Raw genomic sequence first — 24,611 nt, 5'->3', positions numbered from 1 at the left:
ACATTCGTGGCACACCTGCCTGGACATGGAACACAAACAGATGTGGCCCCAGGTCTAGGTGGCCTCTACCCAGGTCAGCTTTCTCTTTTATTTCTTTTTTCTTTTTCTTTTCTTTTTTTTTTCTTTTTTTTTTCTTTTCTTTTTTTTTTTTTTTTTTTTTGAGATGGAGTCTTTCCCTGTCACCCAGGCTGGAGTGTGCAGTGACACAATCTCAGCTTACTGCAACCTCTGCCTCCCAGGTTCAAGCAATCCTCCCACCTCAGCCTCCTGAGTAGCTGGGATTACAGGCACACACCACCATGCCCAGCTAATTTTTTTTTGTTTGTATTTTTATTAGAGATGGTGTTTCATCATGTTGGCCAGGCTGCTCTTGAACTCCTGACCTCAAGTGATCCGCCTGCCTCGGCCTCCCATAGTGCTAGGAATACAGGTGTGAGCGACCGTGCCCAGCCTCAGCTTTCTCTAATGACAGCAGAGAAGACAGCAGCCCTTGACTCAGGACAAGCTTGCTACAGGAAATGAGGTCAACAGACAAGCAGCTGGCCACCAGTCAGAGCAAAGCCACTCATTTACTCAACTAGTATTTACTGTGCACCCTCTATAAGCCAGATCCTGGGGAGCAGATTCGGAGGGGGCACAGAAACACGAGCAGGATCCTTGACTTCAGGGACCTCGCTGCAGGGCACCTCATCAGATCTGCTTACACAATCCTGGGTATCAAGCATCTTCTAGAAGTTAGTTCAGTGTGGGTCTCTAAAAGACAAAGAGAAAAATCTATAACCATAATACCATTTCACATCTTTTAAAAAGCGACCAATAATTTATTGCAAAGAGGGAGCAAAGGTTGGAAGAGGCAACGGGCAGAGAAGATATTCTGGAATAGAGTCCAGTCTAAACCGATCTCAGAAGAATTAAATGCAGGCTGGGCAGACCACTCCCTGAAAATTCCTACCTCATACTGTGGGAAAACTGGATTTCTCTTGGAAGAGATTTCTGCCTGAAAAGGTGTTTTAAGAGGGTAAATGAACTGCAGTTTTCGGTGAAAACAAAATCCTCCAAGGGCTTTGGAAGTGGTAGGAATTGATAGAAATTCAATGTAGCGGGAAAGTCCACACTCTTTGTAGAACTTGCTTTCCTGAAAATCAGTGTACAATGCATATCATTAGAATTCTCCCTCAAACTTTAGGTGCTGTTGGAGATTATGAAATACATTTGTCATGCTGGAATTTTACCAAGATGGAATTATTTTCCCATCTCAACTCTTCATTTGAGAGTGATAATTTTTTTTTCTTGATGAAAAGTTTAAGAAAATCTTCATTTCCTTCCTCAAAGTGGTAGGTGAAAAAATGGAAATCTTTATCCAGAGAGAAAAAAAGAGGAACAGCTACAGAATGAGGAACTCTGGTAAGATGAAAACACTACTCGGTAGAATCAATTTAATTACTCGGCCAGAGTAATGGAGCCAGCTGTACCCCGACATTATGACCGGGAAAAATGAACCGGCAGGAGGGATTCTTGAAAACAGTTCAAGAAGGACGCAACAATATAGACCCTGTTCTTGTTTCTTCTCCATGTAAATAGATATTGCTCACTGGAAAATGAAGGAATTTGTCTGCAATTAATGCCGTTAGAATATGAAAAGCTGCATCCCCAGGTAGAATTGTCCTCCCTGTTAAGCTGTACACAAAATAGAGGTCAAGCTTGGGAGGTTGATTCTGCGTGGCCACTGATCCTCAAATATCCAATTTAGGGAAATGAACGCAGACAAACTGACGTTGACCCTGGAGGATTGCATTCTTGATGTCCTCTTTCATCGATGAACTTTTTAAACTTAATTTTATTGTTTTGAGACTGAGTCTCGCTCTGTCACCTAGGCTGGAATACAGTGGCACGATCTTGGCTCACTGCAACTTCCGCCTCCCCAGTTCAAGCAATTCTCCTGCCTCAGCCTCCCGAGTAGCTGGGACTACAGATTAACACTACCACACCCAGCTAATTTTTGTAATTTAGTAGAGACAGGGTTTCACCATGTTGGCCAGGCTGGTCTGGAACTCCTGACCTCAAGTGATCTGTGAGCCTTGGCCTCCCAAAGTGCTGGGATACAGGCGTGAGCCACGCACCTGGCCCATGGATGAACTTAGTGAGATGTACATGACTATACCTATTTTATTTTATTTTATATATATATCTAAAATATGTATATATATGTATGTGTGTGTGTGTGTGTGTGTGTGTGTATGTGTGTATATATATATATATTTTTTTTTTTTTTTTTTTTTTTTTTGAGACAGAGTCTCACCCTGGCTGGAGTGCACTGGGGCCATCTCGGCTCACTGCAACCTCTGCCTCCCGGGTTCAAATGATTCTTGTTCCTCAGCCTCCTGATTCTTTGTATTTTTAGTGGAGATGGGGTTTTACCATGTTGGCCAGGCTGGTCTCAAACTCCTGGCCTCAAGTGATCCACCTGCCTCAGCCTCCCAAAGTGCTGGGATTACAGGCGTGAGCCACCGCACCTGGCCAACTATGCCCATATTACTGGAGCTCAGGATATTAAATGAACTGCTTGCATTTTTCCAGACCGACCTAAGTAGAAGGCCCAGGACATAAAGTCAAGCGGCCTCCTAGTGTGTTTGACACATGGAAGTGGCTGTGAACACATTTGGGCTTTATGTGAGAACTAAAGCTGCCTCAGTACAGAGCAATGTCCCTGTGCAACCTCTGGGAGGTGGGAGGTAGCCCCATTTTTAAGCCATTTAATTCTGCAAGCCTCCTTCAATTTATGTTCCAACAGCAGAGAATGCTTTCCTGTCACTGGCTCGTTAACCCAGCATTTTATTTGTTGTAGAGCATGTGTGAAAACATTTCAGCTGAAATCCTGCCAATCCTGCAATCCCCCTCCCACACACTTATCCCCATGGCTTCCTCCTCTCCCCAGGCACAGAGGCCACAGTGTGGGGTAAACGGTAATTTCTGGACTTCTCTACAACAGACAATATCCAAAAGGACTCATTTTCAGCTCCACAAGGTCAGGAATTTGTGTTTTGTTTATTGCTGAACTCCCAGCACCTAGAACAGTGCCTGACACATAGTAGAACTCAATAAATACTTCTTGACTGAAAGGATCCATGAGTGGGTGGGTGGGTGGGTGGGTGGATGATAGATGGATGGTTGAGAGGAAGGAAGGAAGGAAGGATAGATAAATAGATGATAGGTAATTGGGTCAGTAAATTAATGGATAATGGGTGGGTGGAATGATGGATGGATGGATGGACAGACGGATGGACAGAAGGATGGATGGAAAGAAGGAAGGATGGGTAGATGCATAAATCAATGATAGGTAGATGGATAGGTGGATGAATGGATAATGGGTAGGTGGAAATGGATGGATAATGGAGAGAGAGATGGTACAATGGACAGATGGATAGACGTTGGCTGGGTGGATGGATGGAGAGAGAGAGGGTGAGTACAGCACAATTAGATAAGTGCACAGTGAGGTTTTCTCTTCTCCATCTGTGTAATGGCAAAATCTCTGGGGAGAACGCACTGAGGCCGCTGTCTTTTGTACTAAATCTAGCAATTGCAGCAGCAGCATTTTCATTTTTTGTTTATTCCACATCATTCTACAATGAATTTACAATAGTTTGCAATAATACACACAATAAATAGAAGAAAATAAAAACAAAATAGAGCAGAGAAAACCCAGATAAATAGGAGGCGGAGTCCACTGCTTTTCTGTACATAATCCGTGGAGACCTGGGTGAGGGGAACAATTTCAAACAGTAGAGTCTTTCCAGCAGGGACTTCCCCTGAAAGCCTTTGCTTAATTTAGCTAAAGTGGGAGGAGAGAGATCAAAAATGTCAAATCTAAAAGCAGTTGTGAGCATAAGACTTCGTAGAACCACTCTCCGGTTTACAAAGATCTTTGGCATCTCCTTTCATTGTCACAGCCCTAAAAATAAAGAACAAATACAATCATCTCCGTTTTACAGGTGAGCAAACTCTGAGGCTCAGGAAGGCCAGAGGGCCCACATGTGGTCAGGGTCATTCTGGATCTCAGCCTGCAGCCTCAGGCTCCTGATCCATTCTTTGGCCTTTCACTGGGTACCTGTGAGCCTTTGGCTCTCAGGCATAGGGATGGGGAGGGTTGAGAGGGACAGCTCTTTCTCATTCTTGAGTTCCACATTGCTCTGGTGGTAACTATGGTGTCAGTTGCTCAGTGGGGCAAGAACTGGGCACATGTAGACTTCAGCCCTGGTGGCAGGCTTGGAGATATCTACCATGACTGCTTTTTCTATCATATTTGATTAGAAGCCTCCCTGTTACAGACTTGCTGAGTCAGCAGAAACAACTAGCGTATTCTGTGCAGGTCTGTCTACTGGGGTAGGAAGAAAGGGTGGCATCATTTCAGACATGCCCACTGTCCCTTATTCAGACACTGCATCTGTCATGTCTACGAGAGTCTGGTCCCCCAACAACCCCCACACAAAGTCAGCAGTCATTTCTTGCAGTGAAGCTGAGTAGCTCGTCTGATACATGGCCCCTGATGGGCTGAGGTCCTTTTAATGTAGACACTGTGTCCCCTGCCCCTGGGTTCTTGGCCTTTCAGGACTTGGTTCAGGAAGAAATAGCCATCATAGCTCAGAAGTGAAAAGTCCACTTTCTGGTAACATCCAGAAGCTTCCTGTACATGTCTCAACTGACCAGAGCTCAGCTGGTGTCTTTATTAAAAATTCTGGGATATTCTATTTGCACTTTAATTGGTTTCAGGGAGGAGGAGCAGAGGTCAAAGTTCTCAAGTTAAGACCATGAATTATAATGTGCTGCAGATGGCTGTATTCTGGGGCCCACGTGTTTGCTATTAACGATGGAAATAGCCTACTAAGGATATTTCTGATCATTTGCTCCTGGCCTGGTGGTTTTCTTAGCTTTCTGTGGTCCATCTGGTTGGCCCACTGGGTCAGCGTCCAGTTATAAGGCAGTCACTTTCTGTTTCTGGAGTGGACGTGAGGATGGATTGCCCCATTAGCTTCAACCTCAGTTCTGTTCTGTCGTTTGAGCCTGTGTGCTCAGTGCTGTGTCCCTGTGCACCGCTGGGCAGGCAGAGTGGGCTGACTCAGGCCCAGTTCCCTCTCCCATCACACCACGAGGAGTCACGAGGCTTTTGAGGCGGAGCACCTATTTCCCCTGCCTGCAGCTCATTAGGGTCTGAACGGGCTCGCAGCCCTCCTCAGGTGTGCACAATCTGGCCCAGGTATCACCTCAGGTGAGCTGGATAAATCCCAAGCCCTGGCCTTTGTCTTCTGTTACGCCAAAGACCTTTAGGGAAGTGCTCTAAGGTGCACCTGGAAGGAAGTGTAGGCCCTTGGGGTTCCTTCTGTTTACATCTGGCTCCAGGGAGCCCCGAGATATCAGGGCAGCTGCCTCTCCCAGCCCATGGATACTACTGCTGCCGGCATAGCCATTTGTGCTGGGTTATGCCTGAGGCTGCCCAGAGGCCCTGCCCTGGGGAAGCTCCTGGAAGCTGCTCTTGGAGGCCTCCTGATAGCCCTCTAGACGGTGTGGTTGAGTGGGAAGAACACAGGCCTTCCAGTCAGAGATCTGTGCTTTCAGTCTCCACGCAGGAACTGCGGGGTCCCGGCAAAGAACCCAAGCTGCCTACACTCAGTTTCCTCATCCCTAAAATAGGAGTCATAATTGGCTCCCAGAGGTGTCAGTGAGAGAGTGTCTGCCAGGCTCCTCGTCCCCAGCAGGGGTTCACTAAACAAATGGTGGCTCCTATCCAGCCCTGCTCCAGGCAGGATGGAGTAAAAAGCCCCTAAAATGAGATGACCTCGCATCCATGGCAGGCCTGCCACGGCACTGAACATGAGGCTGGTCACCTGTGAGTACAAACCCCACTGCCCTGGCCTACCAGGCATGCTACTTGATTGCACATAAATTCTGTGTGTGGTGATTGAAAGTTTTTATTCCTGGGCATAACTGGGGAAAGACCTGAAGATTTTCCTGAAAATGGCCCTAGAATTTTTGGTTTGCAGCTTGTTCAAGCAACGTCCATTCCCCATGCTGCGGTTCCCTGCCCCCTCATACTGTAAGAGGAACTCGCTCTCACCTGGGAAGAGAAGAGGGAATTCATGTTGGGCTTATGCTCCTCAAGGGACTAGGAATAAGTAGACTGGCTGTGAACTACTAAGAATTACTAAGTTGTTTTTGGAAAAGCTCAGCAAGCTAGTCATGGAATGAATGATAAAAGATGTGGCCGGCATGGTGGTTCATGCTTGTAATCCCAGCACTTTGGGAGGCTGAGGTGGGTCATCACCTGAGGTCAGGAGTTTGAGACCAGCTTGGCCAACATGGTTTAACCCCATCTCTACTAAAAATACGAAAAAATTAGCTGCGCACCTGTAATTCCAGCTACTTAGGAAGCTGAGGCAGGAGAATCGCTTGAACCTGGGAGGCGGAAGTTACAGTGGGCCGAGATTGCGCCACTGCCCTCCAGCCTGGGCTACAGAGCGAAACTCCATATCAAAAAAAAGAAAAAAGTCACTAGATTGTCTTCTCCGGAGAATGAATCCCATAATTTGTGGCCACGTCTCACTCTGAGCTCAGTGCCTGGCCTTGGCTGTGGCCAAAAAATGGACAGAAGATGTGGGGTGAGCTCATGTGAAATGAGCTTTAGGAAAAGGGCCAGAAAAAGCTTTCAGGAACTGGAAACAAGCAGAGCCGCATAGCAGGTAACAGCCATCTAAAGGGCGTTTTTGTTTTGTTTGTGGGTTGCTCAGTTGTGCTCCTAACTACATGCTCTTGTCGAGCTAAAGAAAAACTGGCCCTTCCAGAACGGGACAGGCTCTTTTGCTTCTTTGACACCATCTATGTATTAAACGGAGGGAATGATCTTTAACTGTTTGCTCATCCCTTCGCCTCCTGAATCATTTTGCTCTCAAATTTACTTGTATTTGTGGTTTTACAGTGTAAAGCGTGCTATATTTTGGCTACAAGTAATACATTCTACATCATATGGGAAATGTTCTTAAGCACTGTCATACATTGGGGGATTCGCAGTCAGGGCCACTCTCAATGGGAGAAAGACAGACACCTCTTTTGCCAGTCAGTACTGGGAGCGAGAATTTCACAGTGCTTGGAAGTTAACCAGACTTTCCTCTTTTTGTTTGAAGCTCGTTTATCCTCCACTTCAGTGCAATGAGGTAGTTGTTATCCCTATTTTATAGATGTGAAAACGGAGGCTCAATGAAGTACGGATAGACGGGGTGCCCAGACATAGGTTTCCGACTTTACTTCTCTCCACACGCCCAGGTAAAGGGCCTCCTGGGTCTGCTGAATTTGTGGCGTCTGCTGTCAGGAAAAAAACCAAAACTCCCATTTCGGTCTGCAGAAAGAAACCAGTGGGAAGCAGAATGTCGGCAACATATTTTCCGAAACCAGTTAGCCCTTCACCGTCTAATCATTTATCAGCTGTGGACGATATGAGGTGGTTTTTTTGTTTTGTTTTGTTTTTTCCCCCAATCAGTTTAAACTGAAAAATCTGGATGTATTCCCGTCCCCGGTTCCCTGAAACTTTGGCTTTTCCTGTCACACAGTTGTATCAGCTCCAAGCTGCTCTCAGCCGCTGCCCGGCTGTTCCATCCTTCTTCCTCGGTCACTTCCACTCCTTTCCTGCCATCAGCACTCAGACAGATGTCAGCCCCTGAGCTTGGCGCTGGGGAACCTAGACTCAGTGCGTGTTTATTAATGAGGCCGCAGAGTCACAGGAAGCAGCGGGACCGTGACCTGCAGCCCCCCTGAATCCAGCCTGATTATAGCTGCTTTCTCTAGATGCCTAATTTCCAGCAAGAAAAGCAGTTGTCTCTGAATCATACCCAGAGAGCTTTTGCAAGGCAGATAACTCCTGACTTCGACTGTCAAGGTTGATAAATTGGCCTAGTGTGATTCACCCCCAAGAATATAGCAGTGAGACGCACAATAGGCTTCGACAAGAAAAGAACCTTCTGACTGCAGATTTTTCAAAGTAAAAGTAACCCCTAATCATGTTTTACTTGGCAGCTTTGTGATGGCTAAAATATGAAGCCATGTCTGCCTTTATGGCGGGGAGCTGTAAGTGGCATTCCTCTTTTTAAAGGTGGTGTTTTTTCCCCAAATCACCCAGCTGTCTGTTTCATCCTCTTTTTATTTTTAACCTTGCATTCAACATGGTCAACTTGCCCCAAGTGTCCCTGGTAGTTAAATATTAGAGAAAAAGGAAAGCAAGGCTAACAAAAGAGGTCACATCCTAGCAGGGGCCACAGTCACCCTGCCATGGCTTTGGAGATAAATTCTCTGCCTCTGAGCTGAAAGCAGCACTTTTCTTCCTGGGCCCCAGGTATGACCATTTTAACGCATTCTCACGCCAAGGGAGAGTATCGTGCTAAAGGGCTTCTTTCCTGAGTAATTCTCTGGTTTTATTGCTTTGCACCAGTCTCTCTCTGCTATATGTCACTTCAATGAGCTGCTGTCCTGGCACATTTGGGCTAATGTATTAGACATGTTAAAAGGTATGTTGTGATGAGCTTGCCAAAGGCTATGGAAGAAACTGAGGCTTCTCTTTTTAACCACAGGCGAGGGGCTGTATGAGTTCTTTGATGTCATGAGCAACTACCTGACCCAAGTCAATGTTCTTTCCATGGATGCTCCAGGGAATAAAGCTATTAAATAAGAAAAATACAAGCACAAAGGAGGCACAATTACCATACTTTGGATTTGGAAGCAAGTGGAAGGGAAACATCACTCTGTTCACAACTAGAACCTTTCCTATACCTTAATTACTGTGCAGTATGAGGATTAGTCAATTTAACATAACATGTCCAGATACCTGAAAATTCATTTCTGATACAAATTTTGTTTATGAGACAGATACTCTTGGGATTTTTAGCACATGCCTAAAATCAGATCAGGTTTTCAAAATGCTATACATTGGGCTTTTCTTAGAAGATGGGACAAGAAAGCAAAACATAATTATTTTTTAGGCTATGACAGGTGGCCCATGGTGAGTCTAGATTGCATTTTTTATTGTTATGACACAAATAGGTACAACAACATTTGAATTTAAAATCTAGGTAAGTTGTTTCCAGACTCTAATGGGCATCAAAATCACCTGGGCCATTAACGGATGGGCAGATAGCAAACTGTGGTGTGGTCTCACTTACAATGGAATATCATCCAGCCATAAAAAGGAATGAAGTTCTGATGCATGCTACCTTGTGGATGAACCTTGAGAACGCTATTCTAAGGGAAAGGAGCCAAACACAAAAGGCCACATGGTGTAGGATTCCGCTTACATGAAATGAACAGAACAGGCGAATCTGTAGAGACAGAAAGCAGATTCGTGGTTGGCAGGGGCTGCGGGGGGAAAGGGAGAATGAAGAGTGACGGCTTCATGGATGTGGGGTTTGTTTGAGGGGTGGGGGAAAGTTCTGCAGTTAGATAGTAGTGATGGTTACACAACACTGTGAATGTGCGGGGGAAAAAAACATTGGATTATATACTTTGAAGTGACTTAAAGGATGAATTTTGTGTTGTGTAAATTCGATATCAATTTAGCAAATCGTCTGCAGAGCTTATTAAAATACAGGTTTCTAGGCCCCTACCCTGAGTTATTCTGACTTAGTAGGTCTGAGTGGGGCCTGAGAATGTGCCTTTCTAGAAAGTTCCTAGTGCTGCTTGTCCTGGGAGCACACTTTGAGAACCACTGGTCCAGGCATATGTGGGATCACAGCAGGATTTGTCCCCTGTGTTTAAATCGGTACATTGAGGGTTAGTCAATCACCTTCTGTGTTTCAGCATTCACTGCTGGTCATCCAGTGCTGAACTTGCATTGGTAATAAAGAAAATGGTTTTTAGTACCTGAACATGGAATCATAAGAATTGATCAAATCTAGTACTGCCATCCCCTAACTGTGAACTCTCAAATCCCTTCACCTCATTTGCAAATGGAGATAATCATAACTATTTCATTGGATTGTTTCAAAATTTTAAATTCAAAAAAAAGTATAAAAGAAGAAAAATATTGCCATGAGAAAGCACCACCATATCACATAGCTTCAAGCAGGTACTCCATAAACAGTGATGCCAAAAAAAGTATATATTTTAACCCAGTTACTAGTCTTGGGAATTTATAATGTGGCCAGAAGGTGGTGACACAGGAAGGGAACGAGAACTTACAGCCTTGGACTGTAGTTCCACTCAGACTCCATTTATGTGGCATAAAAGATATGTTTCTGGGGGTTTGGGACTTCAAAGACCATTTCTGGAGGAGTGGAATTATATGGGCCTTGGAGAGTGGCTGGAGAGGAAATGAGATGAGAGGGTGGGCACCTCCCTTAAGAAAGGAGCTTGGCAAGGGGAGTATGGGGCCAGGTTCAAGTCGTATTGGAATTGGGATCCTCTTCAGTGCTTTGAATGTAATAGACACTTGAAAACTGTTGCTCCATAAGTGAGTGAATAAATGAGAGAGTTGTGAATTTGCCACTCAAAGTTGGATTCTGCCATCATCAGAAGTGTGTAGGCAGAGTCGGCACCTGGGGAGTCAGTGATACACCTGGCCTTGCTGAGCATCTTGCCAGCATCCTCTCTCCGGCATGGCTAAGTGTGCAATAGCGGTCTCATCACTGATTGCACTGACAGATCCTGGCGATGATTCCTGAGACCTTGGGGAGTGGATTCCTTGCCTCGCTTGTTGTCCATTGGCACGTCTTTCACGCAGACCAACTCACTGCTCTTTGACTCCTTGAGCCGTTAGACATTGGCACGTGCTTTGCTCTAGCCACTAGGTAACTAGTGGCTACTTAGGATATAGAAAGTATTCTAATATGTGTGGATTAGGATAGTGTTACCATTAGAGGAATCTAATATTCACTACTGGCAAATCTCCCTTATCTCTTAAGATTTGAAGTAATTTTCGTTTATTAAATTTTTTGTATGGGGGAGGTCATTGGGTTTGCTGTAAGTTTTCCATACTTAGTTCTGTGTTTTGATCGAATGAGACTATCTTAGAGCAGAAAAAGGGAGATGAGGAGCAGACCTTTGCCTGCTTAAAAAAAAAAAAAAGGAAAAAAAAAATTGCTTTAAAAATATAAAAAGGTGGGGGAATAAGGGTTTGGAGTTCTTAAAAACACCTTTAAATCTTTAATCCATCTTGAGTTAATTTTTGTAAATGGTGAGAGGTAGGGGTTCAGTTTCAACTTTCTGCATATGGTTAGCCATTTATCCCAGCAGCATTTATTATTGAATAGGGAGTCCTTTCCCCATTGTTTATTTTTGTTCATTTTTGTCAAAGATGCAATGGTTATAGGTGTTTGGGTTTATTTCTAGGGTCTCTATTCTGTTCCATTGGTCTATGTATCTGTTTTTGTACCACTACCATGCTGTTTTGGTTACTGTAGCCTTATAATATAGTTTAAAGTCAGATAATATGATACCTCTGGCTTTGTTCTTTTTGCCTAAGATAGCTTTGGTTATTTGGGCTCCTTGTTGGTTCCATATGAATTTTAGGATAGTTTTTTTGAATTCTGTGAAAAATTACATTGGTATTTTGATAAGGATAGCACTGAATCTGCAAATTGCTTTAGGTAGTATGGACACCTTAACAATGTTGATTCTTCCAATCCGTGAGCATGGAATAGTTTTTCATTTATTTGGGTCATCTCTGATTTCTTTCAGCAGTGTTTTGTAGTTCTCCTTGTAGGGAACTTTCCTCTCCTTGGCTAGTTAGATTCCTACATATTTCCTTTTTCGTGTGACTATTGTAAATGGGATTGTGTTCTTGATTTTGTTCTCAGCTAGAACATTATTGGTGTAGAGAAATGCTACTGATTTTTGTACATTTATTTTGTATCCTGAAACTTTACTGAATTCATTTATCAGTTCCAGGAGCCTTTTGGCAGAATTTTTAGCATTTTCTATGTATAGAATTATATTGTCAGCAAAGAGAGAAAGTTTGACTTCTTCTTTTCCTATTTGGATGCCTTTTATTTTGACTTTGGCAAATAATTTATGGCTGAGTCCCCAAAAGCAATTGCAACATAAACAAAAATTGACAAGTGGGACCTAATTAAAGAGCTTCTGCACAGCCAAAGAAATTACCAACAGACAGCCTACAGAATGGGAGAAAATATTCACAAACTATGCATCTGACAAAGATCTAATATCTAGAATCTACAAGGAACTTAACAAGCAAAAAACAAATAGTTCAATTTAAAAATGGGCAAAGGACCTCTCAAAAGGAGATATACAAGTGACCATGTGAAAAAATGTTCAACATCACTAATCATCAGAGAAATGCAAATCAAAAACACACTGAGATACCATCTCACACCAGACAGAATAGCGATTATTAAAAAGTCAAGAATAACAGATGCTGGCAATGCTATGGAGAAAAGCGAATGCTTATACACTGTTGGTGGGAATGCAAACTAGTTCAGCCACCATGGAAAGCAGTTTGGCAATTTCTTGAAGAACTTAAAACAGAACTCCCATTTGACCCAGCACCCCCACTACTGTGTATATATCCAAAAGAAAATAACTCATTCTGTCAAAAAGACATATGCCCTCATACTTTCATTATAGTGCTATTCACAATAGCAAAGACATGGAATCAACCTAGGTGCCCTTCAACAGTGGATTGGACAAAGAAAATGTGGTATGGAATACTACATAGCCATCAAAAGAATGAAATTATGTCCTTTGCAGCAACATGGATAGAGCCGGAGGCCATTATCCTAATCAAATTAATGCAAGAATAGCAATCAAATACCATGCATTCTCACTTACAAGTGGGCACTAAACATTGAATAGACATAGATGTAAAGATGAGAACAACAGGCACTGGGGACTATTAGATGGGGGAGGATGAGAGGAGAGCAAGGGCTGAAAAACCACCTATTGAGTACTATGCTCACTACCTGGGTGACAGGACCCCAGACCCCAGCATCATGAAATATACCCATGTAACAAATTTGTACATGTACTCCGTCATCGCTAATAAAAGTTGAAATTATTTAAATAAAAATACCTTCAGTCATTCCCAGTGCCTGGCCCATACAGAGGCACAGCTCCCTGTATATTGACACTCTATGGGATCTTCTCACCATCAGCATGACCTTGACCTATACAGGAATGATGCCAAGTAGAAAAGAGGTTGCCTCTCTGGGTGTATGTCTGCAAGAAGAGCCTGTTTCCCAATGTTGAGTAAGTTCCTCCAGGCCAGTCCTGTCCGTCTGCGCACACTTGCACTAGCTCTTTCCCCAGGTGCAGTCACACCTTCTTCCCTGTGGGTGAGGGGCTCAAATGACCCTCTTCCTGGTGAAGTTTCCTGGTGAGGTCCACTGTCCCTAAAAGTTCAATACACATCCTCTTCCCTTGCTCTTTTATTTTTTCTCCTTAATTCTACTCTTAACTCATTCTGTTCCCTTAGCTTGCCTATTATCTGTTGGCCCCACTGAATGCAAGCTCCATGAGGGCTGAGATTTTTTTGTTTTCTTCATTCCCATATCCCCAAAGCCTAGAACAATGCCTGGCACCTGGTCCGTGTTGAATAAATACTTGGGGAATAATGGAACGATGTGTGATATGTTGTTCTGATTTTCTTCCTCTAAAGCCTGACTTCCTCTAAATGGCCAAATAGGGTTCATAACTATTGTATTAGAGTGAATAGTCACCTGCCTCCTTGCTGAGAAATCATGAAAGGATGGGATGAGGAATGACATCCTACAGGTAGAAAATGCTCCTTGGCCTCATCACCATTTGTCATCAAAAGTAAGTTCTTGAACAATAAATAAGGCATTTTTTTCTTTATTACATAGAGGACATGGTAGCGATATTGGCTGACCCAGTCCGAGGAAATGGCAGGAATGTTTGTGGAAGGGCTGCTGGACTCCCCATTCACCTTGCTGGGTCCCCTGAGCAAGTCAGAAAAACCCCAGGTTGGTGTGAAGAGAAGCCACTCACACCTACTCGTGACTGGAGCTGTCAGCCATGGTCAGGAGTTGCTGGAAGTTGAATTTGTCCTGACCTGGAAGGCAGGCGGCATGCTGCTGAGCTCAGGCCACATCCCATGGTCAGGAGTTGCTGGAAGTTTGGATTGTCCTGACCTGGAAGGCAGGCGGCATGCTGCTGAGCTCAGGCCATGTGGAAAGGAGCCCTGAGAAAGGATCTGTTCAGTGTCGGTGAATTCATCAAGACCTCATTTCACATCTGAGGAAGACATCGCTACTTTCCTGTTAAAACAGAGGCACCCCTGAGGAAGTAATGCCAGGATGCTGTTCCTCAGAGCAAGGATGAACACCTGTGAATTGGATAAGGACTATTTATGTATGCATGATTCTGAATGAGAAAGAATTTTGTTAACATTTGGGGGGTGTCCTTCAGCAGAATAAGGACAAGCTAAGGGAAGTAGAAATATATTATTACACAGATCACTCTACACAGACAACACCCAATGCGGACACAAAAAGACAATGATGATCTTTGCCAATGATGATCTGGTCTGTTCTCCTCTCCCACACATTCTGAGATTTAAATCCTGGACTTAAACTGTTCTCATTCATCCTATTTGGATGGCAAACCCACCCAAAACTCAATGTTTGTGTGTTTGTTGCTTTGAAAGGAATGAGATGGGGAAGGCATGTCTGAGCTTAGTGAATGGAGCTGGTCTCGGCTCTCCAATCTCTGGGGTCTATGGACATTCTCTGCTCCTTTGGGAAACAGGGCAATTCAGACCACTCTTTTCCAAGCTTCTCTTAATTGCTGTGATTCTTGCTATAAACCGTTCCTGAGACTTACCATTTATCCTAGGGTCTTTCCTAATTAACTCTTAATACTTTCTAGAAATCACTTCCCTTTTAGAATGAACTGATAATGGTTTGTCACAGAACTAAGTTGCACATCATTGACTGAGAATGATGTTTCATCTCCTCGATCAGGCCTGGAGACATATACATCCTAGGAAAACTCTCAAATACAGAAGAAGTTTTCATCTGTACCTGCATGAAATGTATTTATTTATTTTTTTGCAAAAAGAAAAACTGCTCTTAAGTCCCCGTGTAATGTACCAGTTACTTCAACATAATACCCTTCTAAATTGCAGACACATTATCATTTTTCTTGTGGATCATTGTTTGAACCTAGTCAGTATCATTTTGATACCAGGGATAACCAGTCTGTCTGCCAGGGGAAGTCACAAAGATTTCAAGATTGTTACAGCACTATGAGTAAGTCCTGGTATGTTGCCTTTGCATTCACAGAGGAGCACTTTCATTTATTAATTTATTTATATTAGGATTATTAATATACTCCAGAGTTAATAGCCCAAGGTTGATAGAAACCACTTGGAGGGAAAACTAATGCAGCAACAGAAAACCAAATACTACATGTTCTCATTTATAAGTGAGAGCTAAACACTGAGTACATATGGACACAAAGAAGGGAATAACAGACAACGGGGAAGGAGAATAACAGAAAACTCCCTGTGGAGAACTATGCTTATTGCCTGGGTGATGAAATAATCTGTACACCAAACCCCGTTAACATGCAGTCTACCTACATAACAAACCTGCCCATGTACCCCTGAACCTACAATTAAAGTTTAAAAGTGAAGGGCCAGGCGTGGTGGCTCATGCCTGTAATCCCAGCACTTTGGGAGGCCGAGGCAGGCGGATCACCTGAGCTCAGGAGTTTGAGGCCAGCCTGGCCAACATGGTGAAACCCCATCTCTACTAAAAATACAAAAAATTAGCCAGGCGTGGTGGTGGGCGCCTGTAATCCCAGCTACTTGAGAGGCTGAGGCAGGCGAATTACTTGCACCCAGGAGGTGGAGGTTGCAGTGAGCCACTGCACTCCAGCATGGGTAACAGAGTGACAGTCAGTCTCAGAAAATAAAGAAAAAATAAATACCTGGTCATTACAACTCTGGCTAATAGCATGCCTTATATACTCGGGGAAGAAAAGGGAAACCACTCGGAGAGGATGGTGCAGTGTTATCAGTTCGGTCCTGGAAATCATGATCTCAGAATTTGCCAAGCTCTGTCATTAAGTGGCCGCTGGTCTACCATCATTAGGGAAGCGTAGCAGCTTGTGTTGGTTTGGCCAATTGATTGAGATCCAGTTCTAATGTCATCCTTATAAATGTCTCCGTCGGGAGAGGGTGCTTGGGTTTGCTGGACAGCAGTCCCTGCTCCCTCTCTAAGTAATAAAACTTTCTGGGTTTCTGGCATGCTTATACCTTAATAATCCTTGCTGCCTCAAGACATGGGAAAATGCATTTGTAAAAAGTGAGACACTCTGTGTATGTTGGATAACACTGGCTGCTTTGGGAATCAAACCCCAAATGCTCAGTGGGTTGCCATATTAGCGTGTTTTCCGTCTGGATGAGGCCCTGAGGCTGTAGGCTGCAGGTGGCTTCCCTCCATACAATGAGTTAGGACCAGATGCCATGCCTGACTCCTCCATCTCCTAAAACCATGGGATACCCTAATCTCAGCTGGCAGATGGGGAAAGAAAGGATATGAAGAAGTAATACTCGCTTAAATACCATCAGCCAAAAGTGACCTATATCACTTTTGCTCATGTTCCAGTGCCAAGAATTAGTCATGCAGCCCACCCAGGTACATGGGGGCTGGGCAGCCCTTCTAGAGCACAGAAGGGGAGCATAACTTTGCTGGGGAGTTGGCTGACCCTGCCACACCCGGTTGTAGCCCTGGAATTTAGAGGCAAGGGTAAGATCTGCGTTTCTGGATCACCTCCATTCTCTTACAGCTGTGCTGGGGGAAGACAGTGATTTGACCTTTGTAGACCCGAATGCCAATATCAGCAGGCCCTGCCCTACAGTGGACCCGTGTGTCCTTGGAAGCGTGGAATTAATAAACACCATCATTCATACTCTTTCCTTCTTTGCACTTTCCAACAAGGACATTGTTATATGTTTGTATTACAAGCTACAACCCCTAAGAATTCTCTCTTCATTGCGTCATTTCACCCAGAACTATTAATAATGTCTTTCATGAGACTCTGCCTGAACTTGTTGATTTGAAAACCATCAAATGATCATTTCTTTTTTGATAAAGCCCTTCTTCATCAGTCACGCTGGCACTGTACAGGAATGGATGTCGGGATAGAACTGAATGTGCCTCGCTTTACACTGCATATCTGAGTTTGTTGATATGCATTGTTCACTGAGACCACCAGTGAACACCTGGGTGGATGTGGCCAGTGGGTGCCTTCTTGTGGGTACAAGAAGGGCAGGCAAAGCCGTTCCGTGCCCTGTGACTTACTGTTCTGGGCTCTCCTTTCTCAGGTACCCATTTCCCATGGTGTTCAGCAGTTGCAGCAAGAAGGACTTGGAGACCAGCCTGGAGAAAGGAATGGGGATGTGCCTCTTTAACCTGCCGGAAGTCAGGGAGTCTTTCGGGGGCCAGAAGTGTGGGAACGGATTTGTGGAAGAAGGAGAGCAGTGTGACTGCGGGGAGCCGGAGGTAAGAACCATCCCCAGAACAAGGATACAAGAAGCCTTGTATCCTCAGCTAGGCAAAGATGACAGGACTTGGAGGAACTGCACAGCCAGATGAAAGTACTAGAACTCAGGAAGGAAGAGTCCTGTCTGGCCACCCTGAACAAGGCCCATGAGCTAGGGTGGCTTTCTTGAATTTTAACCATTGCATGGAATAAGTGATCACTTGATTTAAAAAGATAAATAATCCTATCGAAGGGTGCGACATTCTCAGTAAGATGAGGGCAAAAACAATACAAAAGCGTTTAGCTTTGAGTTTGGCAGAGAAGAAAGCCCTGGAATTCTAGCTTCAAATAGCTAATAAGCACCATTTCTCTCTCTTTGTAAGGTGTGCTACCAGAGGGGAATCTGAATAAGCAGCATTCATTTTTTTTTTTTTTTTTTTTTTTGAGATGGAGTCTTGCTGTGTCACCCAGGCTGGAGTGCAATGGCCAGATCTCGGCTCACTGCAAGCTCTGCCTCCCGGGTTCACGCCATTCTCCTGCCTCAGCCTCCCGAGTAGCTGGGACTACAGGCACCCGCCACCTCGCCCGGCTAGTTTTTTTTTTTTTTTTTTTTTGTATTTTTTATTAGAGACGGGGTTTCACCGTGTTAGCCAGGATGGTCTCGATCTCCTGACCTCGTGATCCGCCCGTCTCGGCCTCCCAAAGTGCTGGGATTACAGGCTTGAGCCACCGCGCCCGGCCGGCAGCATTCATTTTTAACCAAGAGCTTCCTATCCGGTTGAAATTCTGCCTTGCTGCTGCACATGCCTCTGTATATACAACTTGAGGCTTCTGTCTCTCATGCTTGTAGCTTTCAGAAGCAATAAGTGAAGGCAGGGAACATTTTTATCTAGCACAGAGCTTATTTAACCCTGTTTTCCAGCCAATATCAGGAAACGTCCTTGTTTTAATAGGGCCCAAGATAATCAATATAAAAATTATAAAAGCCACTTTTTCATCTCTGAATAATCTCAAGAAGGAAAGACAGAAGACACCATGAGGCCTCCTGGTAAAACAGGTGCCCTTTCGAAGTCTGGAGGGGGTTGTGTTTAGAATAAATCAAAGCAAGCCGTTGTATAGCACGCAGTCTCCGTGTGGGATTCCCTCCCTGAGAGTTTATGCAAGCTGAAATAGTAGACAAGTTCAAGGCAGACTTAGCTAAATTCACAGATGGACTTAATGAGAGCTTAGGAAGGGCATCTCCAAGGGCTGCTCTGAAAGAGGGAGTTTAGGTTGGAGAAGAAATCGTGCTGAGACTCTGGAGTATCCGATATATTCCTGTGTTCATCAAATAAACAACTGGCAAACAGAATGTTCATCGTATCCCCATCTTCAAGTCTCTGAGGTTTTCCATACCAGGAGGAATGAGCTTGGTCTGACAGTTTCTGCAAGAATGTTGGAAGTGTGTAAGTATTGGGTGGGAGTAAGGGGGGATGTGATGTAGAAGTGGATTCTTCAAATGTTTTTATGCCCTTGCCAAACTCAGAACTTAACCATGATAATGACATTGTCTGGAGGGGTGTTTAATTTTGCTCACAATGAGCAGGGAATGGTTGCTGTGTAGGAGCAAGTCCTAATTATAGTGTTACAGAAACTCTTCTCAAGATTAACAGAGGAAAACTTAAAACCATCACAGGTTGGGGTATGCAAAGGGGAAATTCCTTGTAGGCCTTGTTAATTTCTTAAAGGAAAAAATGAATTAGTTTAAATTACTCATATTTCTCAGGAGAGACCATGTTGGCTTAAAATGGTTTGTCTTTGATTTGAACTTCTTATGATTGTTTGTTCATCTAAATAAATTTGACAGCTCTTCATGAAGCTATGAACTCTTGGGTTTGGAATGATTTTGTTAGCAGTCATTTTACTCCATATGCCACCAGCAGCAGCCACACCACTGCCACAATCACGACCACTATTGCTAACATTACCATCTCCACAATCACCCCCACCACCTCCTCCACCCAACAGCATCACCATTTCTCTCATGACCATCATCACCATATCACTGCCAGTACTGCCACCATCATCACTACTGCCCTCACCATCACCCCACTATTATAACCACTGCCATCTCCACAGCTACGGCCACCACCACGGCCACACCAGATCCACATCACTACCAGCATCACTGCTACCATCCCCACCCCTATCGTTATCCCCACCACCACCATCACATCGGCAAATGCTTGAGTGCCTAAAATGTGCCAGCCACTCATATTCTCATCCTCTCTCTTTTCTCCATGAAGGGGTCATGCGGCTCGACAGGGTGCTGTCCCTCCAGGTGGCATGTTGCATTGTAGGGTAGCTTTGATTATTACAAACTCCCTCCTTAGGGAGCCAAGCTCCGCTTGCATGCAGTTACCAACTTTGTATTTCTGTGGCTAAGGTCCTTATTTTATAGGATAACTTCTTGATATTTGAAGATAGCCCTCATTCCCCTCATCCAAAGTTCTCTCTTTGAAAGTTACAGGTGAGCCTTTTGCCTCACTTTTTAGATTTGCTTTTTATTATTATTATTATTATTTTGCTTTTCAAAAAATAGTTTCAAGTAGTTATTATTTGAAAATAATAGTTTCAAGGTTCAAACTCAAATTGTGTTTGGCAGTGTGACAACCCATTTACAGTTTCCAAACTGCTTTGCCTAAGAATTTTAGGCAAAAAGACTTGTTAACCTAGGTTCTTTATCCCACTACCCAGTGCTCAGGCCCTGGAGTTATTCTGCATGCCCTTGCATCAGATTGACCTGGCCATTCCCTGGCCCATAGAGGGACCCAGTGTGTTACCACATCAAGGAAGGAGTGGATGGGATCCAAAAAACCTCTGCCATCACCCAACGGAAACCAGCTTCTCCCTTGCTCCCAGAAATAATCTCCATTATTTACAAGAAGATGGCTTCTAGTCTTCTCCCAGTTCATTGTGATTAAGAATCTGTCTGCTACCTACAACCTGAGAATGACAATTAGGGCTTTGCAGAGAATTCTCTAATGCTTTCATTATTCTGTCTTCTTTGGAGACTTGGTATTCATTGGCTCTGTTGGACTTCTCTATTGAGGACTAAAATAATAAATGTAGCAGCAGATGAAGAATGTGTCTCTTCTGAGAAATATGGTACTGCAGAAGAAATAGATCCTGGGTGGTTTAAAGACAGGTTGATTGCTGAAGCCTTCCAGGACAGGGCATTGGATTTATATCAACATAAGGAAATCCTGACAACTCACTCATTCTTCCAGCTAACAGGATTGGGAAAGCAGCCTTATCTCCTTGTTTAAAGTCAATAGGATGCCAGTAGCTTGTGAATATCTTTTAAACTTAGTTATCTTTCTCACATTATCATCCCCTTTGAAGTCAGAGCCATTTGGCTTGGCTGCATTTCCATGTGAGCTGCTGCTTATATTATTGGGTGATTTGAGAGAGGGGGGAAGATATTTCTTAAAGAATTTTAGGACCCAGATTTAGGATGGCTGATTTAACATGGAATTTCAAGAAAACTTGTAATTTGGTAAATGTGTCATTTGTAGAGCCATTTAGACCATAAGGCCCAGGATAGCATTGGTGTGCACTCTGATTTAAAAATGCAATTAATGGATTACTTTTTTAAAAAAAGTTCCTAAACTCTTTCAGAATTATAAGTCCACAGGTTCGAAACCCTTACTGTCATAAAAGTTACAGCTATGACTTCTGGTTGACAGTTTTATCTTATTGTATATTTTATACATTCTGGATGTTTATAAAGTCCTCAAGCAAATTTAACATTTAATAACTTTGTAAGTCTGTATAATAGAAGCAAATGGAACATCAAATGAGAGCATAATTCATGGAGTTTTACGTGGGATATAGTTTCAGTATCTAGGTTTGCCATAAATCTTCTGGATTATTGACAAAATTGTATTAATTGCATTTATAAAACTCATGATAAATCCATTCAAGAAAGATGGTTTTCAGGAGTAAAGTATTATACTATTAAACTAGTATGTGATTAGCTTCACCCCAGCCATTAGTATAGAAATTTTTCAGAGCATATCATATATTGGATAAAATAAAAGAACAGTGATAAATTACTCAGTATTAAAGATCTATGAACTGTTCCATCTTATGATAATTACATTTCTTCTAAAATGTGTAAACTCTAGGTTACTTGAATGTTCTCAAGTATAAGGACTTCACTTGATAAATGCGTGCAGGCCTTTTGTTGAGAGCTAAGCAAAAAATGTCAATCTCTTGTTTTTGTTAGGAAAAAAATGGAAACAATGGGTACTTGTGGAGCACAGCATTATAAAGGAGTTAGTTTCTTTTCTCACTTTTGTTTCAGAGAGGACAATGCATCTAATGCTTGATCTATCCATTTAAATCGCTTGCAAATCAATGGGCATGGCCCGTAGTCCTCCTTCCGGCCAGTGGGTTGTTATAATGTCCTAATGTCCATTTCTGACCTTCCGAGTGATGGAATCATCAGGCCAGACAACTTACCTGGGCTGCTCAAGGGTCTCCTCCACGACCCTGGTGGGATTCCAGGGAATTGTGGTTGAAACCACTGGTTAGACTTCATTTCCCGCCAGTACTCTCTAGATCAAAAAGGGTTCATTTTTGAAGAATACAGATTGTACGCATCTATGTATATTTTTGATTAGGTAATTTCAAAGTCCTCGAGGGATCCTGATGCAGTTCATTGCAATGAGATCCGCCTGGACACCCCTCTACAGAGCCCCAGTGTGCTACTGCTGACTACAGTGATGTCCCCGGCCGGCCAGCCTATGTCACAACTGCTTTACCTTTCATGAGGGCACTTGTGTGCTACTGGCTTTTTCCAGGGACTTGTAGACCCAGTTGGTTCATAAATAGCAGAAGCTTTGCTTTCCTAACAGACAGAAACAGGTGGGTGTGCAGTTCAGGAGCTGGGCCCTCTGAGTCTTTCTTGCTTTTCACAGCCATTTGAGGTGTAATGTTTGCATTCAGTGAGTGCATACTCCCTAAGACCCTGTCAAACAAATCCCATTTCCCTCTCCAGGAATGTATGAATCGCTGCTGCAATGCCACCACCTGTACCCTGAAGCCAGATGCTGTGTGCGCACACGGGCTGTGCTGTGAAGACTGCCAGGTGAGTCACTGGAGCTGCAACTTGACCCCCAGGTCGCCAACAGGTTCAGGTGGTTCAGATGTGATGCAGGGCAAGCAGTGCGGCTGGAAGGTTTCCCAGCACTCACCACAGCACGCACCATCCTGCCTTCTCACGCCAGTTGGTGTTACCCACCTCTTATTGTGTATCTTCCAATCTTGGGGTGAAATGCACGCTTTAATTGCCACTCACTTGTGTTTATTTATTTAGTGGCTGACAATTCATCAGACCGGTAAACCCTAGTTCAACTTTAAATGTTCCATTTGTGCCGTCAGAGGCACATGCGGTCCTACTGTGCTGACAAGAGCAAGGCGAAAACAAGTCCCCACCACTGTCGCTCAGGTTCCCCCAGGTCCACCTTCTCCTCCATCCCGCGAACACCTGCCTGCTGGGTTGTCCCAGAAGTTTTGTATAAACAACTCAATCTTAACATCCTCCCAAAAGAAGTTGCCACCGACCCTGCCCAGCCAAGAATGGCAGTTTTATGCTCTCGCCATTGCTGCTAGCTAGGACTGTGTTTCTTTTGGCAGTTCCATTGTCTCATTATTCAAAGCTGATATCTGACAGAGTAGAAGCCTGAACTTTTGATTCAGCCGTTCCAAGGGTAGAGTTTTATTTTGTTTTAATTAAGCAATCGATCCCGACATTCCGCTTACAGGAAACTCCCTCTTAGCTGCTCCACGTGAGCGCGGTGATTTAGAAGTGCATTGTAACATTTAATGTTCGGCTTTAAAATAGCCTTCATCCTCTTCCTAATGCTGATTAACTTCTGAGGGATGTTATAAGCAGCTGTCTCTCCCTGGCCCCCAGTAACTGGTGGAGGAAGGTGCCTGGAAGGGAGTTGGGGGAAGGGGGGAAGCAAGTCTGAGCCTGTGCCCAGAGCATGCCCAAGTTAGGAGGGAGGACCACAAGGCCATGCCTGATTGTGGTTCACTTTTAGGTTATGGCTTTTTAACAGTTGCTTTCAACTTCCAGATCTTCTAGAAGTTAGCAGGGGCCTTATCCCTTTGCGTTTGAGGAGTATGCAGGGAACTAAGCCCAGGACTTGCAGCAGTCCCTAGCCATGTAGTCTCAGACAGGCTACTCTGAGCCTTAATTTCTTCAACCACAAAAAGCTGAGTCATTGGTCAGATGGCTTCTTTTTTTTCTTTTCTTTTTTTTCTTTGAGACGGACTCTCACTCTGTTGCCCAGGCTGGAGTGCAGTGGTGTGATCTCGGCTCATTGCAAGCTCCGCCTCCGAGGTTCACGCCATTCTCCTGCCTTAGCCTCCTGTGTTGCTGGGACTACAGGTGCCCACCACCACACCCGGCTAGTTTTTTGTATCTTTAGTAGAGATGGGGTTTCACCATGTTAGCCAGGATGGTCTCGATCTCCTGACCTCGTGATCTGCCTGCCTCGGCCTCCCAAAGTGCTGGGATTACAGGCATGAGCCACCGTGGTCAGATGGCTTCTAACATCCTTTACCTCTCCCTTGTTCTTCTCCTGTTCTTCCCATAAAGCAGTAAAGAGAGAGTTCCAGTTGTATGATTTGATGACAAAGTAAAATTGCTATTGTGATTCTGCCCTTAAAGTCATTTTTATTAACTTGCCTACAAATGCTAACACTATAAATGCAAATGTCCCCTTGAAATGTGTGATGATGTTGACACCCAGAGACCTTTTCCTTAAGAATCAACCAGCCCAGCAGCCAACGCTCCCCTCCTTCTTCCTCCTCTGAGGTGCCAAGTGCCGGCAGCCAGCTTGCGTGTTCCTCGGAGAGCCCTGATGTTGCATGACATTAAAGAGAGGCTGCTCTTGGTTGTCCCACCCACTTTATAGTGGAAGAGTGAACCCCAGAGTGAGAATCTGATGATTTAATGAGCTCTCTCTACATTAGAAGCGACTTCCTTTGAAATCCTCACCCCTTTATGTGGGACTTTAAGATGCCCTTGTCTGCTCCAGCCCAGGAGTGCTGCTGAGAGC

General features: G+C 44.0%; 1 protein-coding gene across 1 annotated transcript in view; it reads left to right on the top strand.

Annotated features, from left to right (window-relative positions):
- The window catches only part of ADAM12 (ADAM metallopeptidase domain 12), a 375,641-nt gene that overhangs the window by 298,752 nt on the left and 52,278 nt on the right, over positions 1–24,611 (top strand). The window contains exons 12-13 of the mRNA XM_015456854.4: positions 17,339–17,516; positions 22,541–22,630. Of these exons, the coding sequence (XP_015312340.3) occupies positions 17,339–17,516; positions 22,541–22,630 (268 nt within the window). The remainder of the gene's footprint in view (positions 1–17,338; positions 17,517–22,540; positions 22,631–24,611) is intronic.

The sequence above is a fragment of the Macaca fascicularis genome, chromosome 9 (genome assembly GCF_037993035.2).
Source record: "Macaca fascicularis isolate 582-1 chromosome 9, T2T-MFA8v1.1".
Taxonomy (NCBI): domain Eukaryota; kingdom Metazoa; phylum Chordata; class Mammalia; order Primates; family Cercopithecidae; genus Macaca; species Macaca fascicularis.
Note: the sequence above shows the minus strand (reverse complement) of the source record. Positions and strands in the feature narration are given on the sequence as shown.